At 45.7% G+C, this 8,152-nt stretch overlaps 1 protein-coding gene across 1 annotated transcript in view; it reads right to left on the minus strand.

The window, feature by feature from the left end:
* xrcc5 (X-ray repair complementing defective repair in Chinese hamster cells 5) overlaps positions 1–8,139 on the minus strand; it is a 120,277-nt gene extending 112,138 nt beyond the window's left edge. The window contains exon 1 of the mRNA XM_063051492.1: positions 8,007–8,139. Within this exon, the coding sequence (XP_062907562.1) occupies positions 8,007–8,024 (18 nt within the window). The 5' untranslated portion in view covers positions 8,025–8,139. The remainder of the gene's footprint in view (positions 1–8,006) is intronic.
* Positions 8,140–8,152: the final 13 nt, after the last annotated feature.

Below are 8,152 nucleotides of genomic sequence, written 5' to 3' on the forward strand. Positions count from 1 at the left end.
CATCCCGGATCCTGGCAGCCGGGAGGCAAACTACCATCCTCGATCCTTTTCTATCTGCCTATCTGACCCCCTAACAATAGAGTCTCCTATCACTGCTGCCATCCTCTTCCTTTCTCTACTCTTCTGAGCCACAGGGCTAGACTCTGCGCCAGAGGCGCAACCACTGTTGCTTCCCCCAGGGAACCAGGGCCTCACTGTCTCTCAAAAACAGGTTCCCTAAACATGTTATCTTTGCCTTTTATTCTGACAGGCACATACAAGCTTTGCACTCTCAAAATTTCACTTCTGAAGGCCTCTTACTTACCAAGTATACCTTCACTAGAGAACAGCCTGTCCCAATCAGTCCACACTTGTCCAATCCTTTCTGAAAGCCTCAAATTGGCCTTTCTCCAATTTAGAATCGAAACCCGAGAACCAGAGGATCCTTTTCCATAATTACATTGAAACTAATGCCATTATGATCACCAGGTGCAAAGCGTTCCCTTACACAAACTTCCGTCACCTGCCCTGTCTATTCCCTAATAGGAGATAAGTATCGCACACTCTCTCACTGGGACTTCTAGGTACTGGTGTCCCCCGCTTTTTGAACGTTCACTTTACAAAACCTCGCTGTTACAAAAGACCTATATTAGTTACCTGTTTTCGCTAACAGAAGGTGTTTTCACTGTTACGAGAAAAGGCAGCGCGCACGCGCCCTGAGCAGCCAAGCTCCTCCCCTGGAACAGCATTCTAGCCAGCATTGCTTAAACACGTGCCTGTGAGCAGCCATTAGCAAGGTGAGTTCTAAGGTATCTGAAAAACCTGAAAGAGCTCGTTAGGGTGTTACATTTAGCGTAAAACTAGACATAATTAAGTGTTTCAAGATAGAAGAAGATGACCTGCCTGCCCTGATGGAAACAGACGACGAGGAGATGACACCCCAGTGTCCCACCACCCCAACCCCCGGGCCATGGACCGATGCATTGCCACGGAGAATGCGATTGCATCGCCTCTAATCTGGGCCGACATTTACATGCTGGGCGGCACCTAATTAATTAGCTTGCTTATTTCGGCTTTTTTTCTTAAAGATGTGCTGGGTGCGCCCCGGCTACCGCTGCATTCTCCGCGGATCGGTATCGGTTTGTTGCCCGGAGGGTGGGGACTACTGCACCACCCCATCCTCCGACGACTCAGCCTAACACACCATCATCAATGTGCTTGGCGCTGTCTTCCCGATTCCCGTAAGTGATACTACACTGTACATACATTATTTCTACTTTATATATACTGTTTATTTTTATGTGTTATTTGGTACGATTTGGCAGCTTCATAGCCTAACGGTTACTGGAGAGAGTGTTTCTGCCGAGAGCGCTTGCGTGAGATTTTTGCTACGGAGAACAGTGCGACAATGATTGTAGAAAAGTATTTCTACTTTATATAGGCTGTGTATTTATTATATCATTCCTGCTTTTACTCTGTGTTACTGTTATTTTAGGTTTTGTGTGTTTTTTGGCATAATTTGGTAGGTTATTTTTTGGGTCTGTGAATGCTCACAAATTTTTCCCATATAAATAAATGGTAATTGCTTCTTCACTTTACAACATTCCGGCTTACGAAATGTTTCATAGGAACGCTCTACCTTCGGATGGCAGGGGAAACCTGTATTGATTAATGAAACTTCCCTGCACACATTTGACAAACTCTATCTCATCTAGTCCTTTTACAATATGAGAGTTCCAGTCAATGTGTGGGAAGTTAAAATCACCTGCTATCATAGACATATGTTTCTTGCAACATATGTGATCTCTCTACAAATTTGTTCCTCTAAATCCTGTGGACTGTTGAGTGGTCTACAATAAAGCCTCATTTACATGGCCATACCTTTCTTATTCCACCCATAAAGCCTCACTAGACAGATTCTCCAGTCTGTCCTGACTGAGCAGTGCAGTGGCAATTTCCCTGACTAGTAATGCCACCTCTCCCCCTTTAATTTCTCCTTCTCTAGAACATCCAAAACAACAGAACCCCAGAATACTGAGCTGCCAATTCTGCCCCTTCTGCAACCAAGTCTCACTAATGGCTACAATATCATGATTTCATGCCCTGAGCTCATCTGCCTTTCCTACAATACTTCTTGCATTGAAATATGCACAATTCAGAATATTAGTCCCACCACGCTCAACCTTTTGCTTCCTAATTTTGCCTAGGTAAACATCATCTGGCTCCACAACCTCTCCAATGTTCTGGCACTCTGGTTCCCATTCCCCTACAACTCTAGTTTAAATCCCCAGCAAACCTTCCTGCTAGGGTATTAGTCCCCCTCCAGATTAGGTGCAAACTGTCTCTTCTGTACAGGTCTCAACTTCCCTGGAAGAGAGACCAATGATCCAAAAATCTGAAGCCCTCCCTCTTACACCAACTCCTTAGCCACACGTTAAACTGTATGCCTTTCCTATTTCTGGTCGCACTAGTGCATGGAATGAGTAGCAATCCTGAGATCACAATCCTGGAAATCCTGTCCTTTAACTTAGAACCTAACTCCCTGAACTCACTTTGCAGAACCTCATCCCTCTTCCTACGTCATTGGTATCTATATGGACCACGACCTCTGGCTGTTCACCCTCCTATTTTATAATGCTGAGGACTTGACCAGAAATTTACTGGTCCCTGGAACAAGAAGGAGGAGGAGGCATGAGAGGCGAGTGTTGTCCCCTTGTTCAAAAAAGGTAGTTGGGATAGTCCGGGTAATTATAGACCAGTGAGCCTTATGTCTGTGGTGGGAAAGCTGTTGGAAAAGATTCTTAGAGGTAGGATCTATGGGCATTTAGAGAATCATGGTCTGATCAGGGGCAGTCAGCATGGCTTTGTGAAGGGCAGATCATGTCTAACAAACTTGATAGAGTTCTTTGAGAAGGTGACCAGGCATATAGATGAAGGTAGTGCAGTGGATGCGATCTACATGGATTTTAGTAAGGCATTTGACAAGGTTCCACACAGTAGGCTTATTCAGAAAGTCAGAAGGTATGGGATCCAGGGAAGTTTGGCCAGGTGGATTCAGAATTGGCTTGCCTGCAGAAGGTAGAGGGTCGTGGTGGAGGGAGTACATTCGGATTGGAGGGTTGTGACTAGTGGTGTCCCACAAGGATTGGTTCTGGGACCTCTACTTTTTGTGATTTTTATTAACGACCTGGATCTGGGGGTAGAAGGGTGGGTTGTGTTTGCAGACGACACAAAAGTTGGTGGTGTTGTGGGTAGTGTAGAGGATTGTAGCAGATTGCAGAGAGACATTGATAAGATGCAGAATTGGGCTAAGAAGTGGCAGATGGAGTTCAACCCAGAGAAGTGTGAGGTGGTACACTTTGGAAGGACAAACTCCAAGGCAGAGTACAAAGTAAATGGCAGGATACTTGGAAGTGTGAAGGAGCAGAGGGATCAGGGGGTACATGTAGACAGATCCCTGAAAGTTGCCTCACAGGTAGATAGGGTAGTTAAGAAAGCTTATGAAGTGTTAGCTTTCATAAGTCAAGGGTTAGAGTTTAAGAGACGCGGGGTAATGATGCAGCTTTATAAGACTCTGGTTAGGCCACACTTGGAGTACTGTGTCCAGTTCTGGTCGCCTCACTATAGGAAGGATGTGGAAGCATTGGAAAGGGTACAGAGGAGATTTACCAGGATGCTGCCTGGTTTAGAGAGTATGCATTATAATCAGAGATTAAGGGAGCTAGAGCTTTACTCTCTGGAGAGAAGGAGAATGAGAATGAGAGGAGACATGAAAGAGGTATACAAGATATTAAGAGGAATAGATAGTGGACAGCCAGCGCCTCTTCCCCAGGGCACCACTACTCAATACAAGTGGACATGGCTTTAAGGTAAGGGGTGGGAAGTTCAAGGGGGATATTAGAGGAAGGTTTTTTACTCAGGGAGTGGTTGGTGTGTAGAATGCACTGCCTGAGTCAGATACACTAGTGAAATTTGAAAGACTATTAGACAGGTATATGGAGGAATTTAAGGTGGGGGGGGTATATGGGAAGCAGGTTTAAGGGTTGGCAGAACATTGTGGGCCAAAGGGCCTGTACTGTGCTGTACTGTTCTATGTTCTATGTAACCAGTGAGGCAACATCTCAGAATCTCGTCCTTGTCCACAGAACCTCCTTTCCATTTCCCTAACTAATGAATCCTCTATTACTTCTTCTCCCCCCTTCCCTTCAGAACCACAGAGCCAGACTCAGTGCCAGAGACCTGACTGCTGCGATTTTCCTCTGCTAGGTCATTCCCCACCCAACAATATTTAAACTGGTATACCTGTATATACTGGCATAACCACAGGGTTACTCCGCACTGGCTGTTTAACCCATTCACTCCCCTGACTGTCACCAAATTTCCTGTGTCCTGCACCTTAGTTAACAACCACCTCTCTCTGTCCTGTTTATCATCCCCTCAGCCTCGCAAATGAACCAGAGTTCATCCGCTTTCAGCTCCAACTCCTTCACATGGAGTGTTAGAAGCTGCAGTTGGATGCACTTCTTGCAGGTGAAGTCGTCAGGGATTCTGGAGATCTCTCTGCCTTCCCACATCCTGCAAGAGGAGTATTCAGCTATTGTGCTTGGCATCCCTACTGCTCTACCTGAGCAAATATTAAATAAACTAAAAAGTATGTATACAACAGGAATTCTGCAGATGCTGGAAGTTCAAGCAACGTACATCAAAGTTGCTGGTGAACGCAGCAGGCCAGGCAGCATCTATAGGAAGAGGTGCAGTCGACGTTTTAGGCCGAGACCCTTCGTCAGGACTAACTGAAGGAAGAGTGAGTAAGGGATTTGAAAGCTGGAGGGGGAGGGGGAGATGCAAAATGATAGGAGAAGACAGGAGGGGGAGGGATAGAGCCAAGAGCTGGACAGGTGATAGGCAAAGGGGGTACGAGAGGATCATGGGACAGGAGGCCTAGGGAGAAAGACGGGGGGGGGGTGACCCAGAGGATGGGCAAGAGGTATATTCAGAGGGACAGAGGGAGAAAAAGGAGAGTGAGAGAAAGAATGTGTGCATAAAAATGAGTAACAGCTGGGGTACGAGGGGGAGGTGGGGCCTAGCGGAAGTTAGAGAAGTCAATGTTCATGCCATCAGGTTGGAGGCTACCCAGACGGAATATAAGGTGTTGTTCCTCCAACCTGAGTGTGGCTTCATCTTTACAGTAGAGGAGGCCGTGGATAGACATGTCAGAATGGGAATGGGATGTGGAATTAAAATGTGTGGCCACTGGGAGATCCTGCTTTCTCTGGCGGACAGAGCGTAGATGTTCAGCAAAGCGGTCTGCTTTCTCTGGCGGACAGAGCGGAACAAGTGCTACACATGCCTTTACACTTCCTCCCTTACCACCATTCAGGGCCCCAAACAGTCCTTCCAGGTGAGGCATCACTTCACCTGTGAGTCGACTGGGGTGATATACTGCGTCCGGTGCTCCCGATGTGGCCTTTTATATATGGGTGAGACCCGACGCAGACTGGGAGACCGCTTTGCTGAACATCTACGCTCTGTCCGCCAGAGAAAGCAGGATCTCCCAGTGGCCACACATTTTAATTCCACATCCCATTCCCATTCTGACATGTCTATCCACGGCCTCCTCTACTGTAAAGATGAAGCCACACTCAGGTTGGAGGAACAACATCTTGTATTCCGTCTGGGTAGCCTCCAACCTGATGGCATGAACATTGACTTCTCTAACTTCCGCTAGGCCCCACCTCCCCCTCGTACCCCAGCTGTTACTCATTTTTATGCACACATTCTTTCTCTCACTCTCCTTTTTCTCCCTCTGCCCCTCTGAATATACCTCTTGCCCATCCTCTGGGTCACCCCCCCCGTCTTTCTCCCTAGGCCTCCTGTCCCATGATCCTCTCGTACCCCCTTTGCCTACCACCTGTCCAGCTCTCGGCTCTATCCCTCCCCCTCCTGTCTTCTCCTATCATTTTGCATCTCCCCCTCCCCCTCCAGCTTTCAAATCCCTTACTCACTCTTCCTTCAGTTAGTCCTGACGAAGGGTCTCGGCCTGAAACGTCGACTGCACCTCTTCCTATAGATGCTGCCTGGCCTGCTGCGTTCACCAGCAACTTTGATGTATGTTGCTTAAAAAGTATGTATCTACAGTTTTTTCACCTTCTCTCACTCAAGCCTCTCCTTGCTGAAGCCTTGAACAGCTAAAGTCTCAAATTCCACACTCTAACACTGTCCACTCCAACAAAGGCCACTCTACTTGTCCCTTCCTCATTTTAATTTGCAGCTACTAATGAATCCCAATTTCAGATTGGCCACTGTTCAAACTCCAAAACTCCTGCGAAGCACTCTTTTTTTTAAATGCACATTGGGGTTAGGGTTAGGGCTGACCTGAGTGAGCCATTTCCACAAGTGTTCTCATTTGTTCTGTATTTTATTTAAATACGCAATTTGTTATTCAGTTAAACAGTAGTTAGCTTTTTGTTATACTTTGAACTATTTCCACGAAACTTTGGCTAATTAGGACAGCTCCTTAATTGGGACAAAATGTACTTGTCCCAATATGTCCCAATTAACTTGAATACACTGTACTAATATATCCAGTCCCTTGGAATCCCTATCAATAATTTACCCACTACTGACATCAGGCTCTCCAGCCTATAATTTCCCAGCTACTGAGAGTCTTTCTTGACAACAAAATTTACAATAAATTACAGTGAGAAAGATAAAAATAAATAAATAGTGCGAAAAGGAGAGCAAAATAGTCTTCATGGGTTCATGGACCATTCAGAAATATGATGTGGAGCGGAAGAAGCCGTTCCTAAAAATTTGAGTGCATGCTTCAGGCTCCTATACCCCTCATGGTAGTAATGAGAAGAGGGCATGACTTGGGCTGTGGGGGGTCTTTAATGATGGATGCCACCTTCTTGAAGTATTGCCTTTTGAATATATCCATGACAGCGGAGAGGCTAGTGTCCACGATGGAGCTGGCTGAGTTTACAACCCTCTATAGCTTTTCCAATCCTGTGCATTAGCACTCCAAAGTAAATCTGTTATCAAAGTACATTTGTGTCACCATATACAACCCTGAGAATCATTTTCTTGCAGGCATACTCAATAAATCCAGAATAGAATAATAACCATAATAGAATCAATGAAAGACTGCACCAACTTGGATGCTAAACCAGTGTGCAAAAGATAAAGAATTGTGTAAATACAAAGAAATAATGATAATAAACAGTAAATATTGAGAAAATGAGATGAAGCATTTCAACCATGGGGCAAGTGACATCTAAAACTTCGACGAGCTTTTATAGCTGCATTAGAGCCTGGTATGGAAACACCAATGCCCTTGAACGAAAAATCATCACGGTGGAAACCCTCTGCACGATTGAGCACATCTACAAGAAGAAAACAACATCCAACATCAGGTACTTGCTCTCTTCTCACTGCTGCCATCAGGAAGGTAGTACAGAGCCTTAGGACTCACACCACCAGGTTCAGAAACAGTTATTACACCTCAACCATCAAGCTCTTGAACTAGAGGGATAACTTCACTTGCCCATCACTGAACTGTTTCTGCAACCTGTGGACTCACTTTCAAGGGCTCTTCACCTCATGTTCTCAAAATTTACTGCTTATTTATTATTATTATCTTTCTGTACTTGCAGTTTATTGTCTTCTGCATACTGGGTGTCCCCTCCGTTGGTGATTCAATTAAGGTTATTGGATTTATTGAGTATGCACGCAAGGAAATATACTGTATCTCAGGGTTGTATATGGTATATGGGTACTTTGATAATAAATTTACTTCGAACTTTGAACAGCATGTAAAAGATGTTTTCACTGTACTTCGGTACGTGTAACAAAAATAAACCAATTCCTCTCACCAAATCACCACCCACATCTCCATAACCCCCCCACAGATACCCACCTCTGCGCAGACCCATCACTTCAACTCTCAAGTAAATCCCTCAGCCAAACTCCATGCTCATTCGCCTCTTGCATCTTCCCTCTCCCCATTACCCCAAACCCTCGCTCACCTTGGCTGCCCGCGCCATGCTGTCTTGCTGCGGCAGACACAGGATCCGGCGCTGGGGGTACGATGCAGGTCCGGTCCTGGGGAGGGGGGATTCAGAATCCGGCTCTTCTATTAGGTTCACGACTGGGATCCAGATCAAGCGATGTG

Source organism: Mobula hypostoma, chromosome 6, assembly GCF_963921235.1.
Source record: "Mobula hypostoma chromosome 6, sMobHyp1.1, whole genome shotgun sequence".
NCBI classification, from domain to species: domain Eukaryota; kingdom Metazoa; phylum Chordata; class Chondrichthyes; order Myliobatiformes; family Myliobatidae; genus Mobula; species Mobula hypostoma.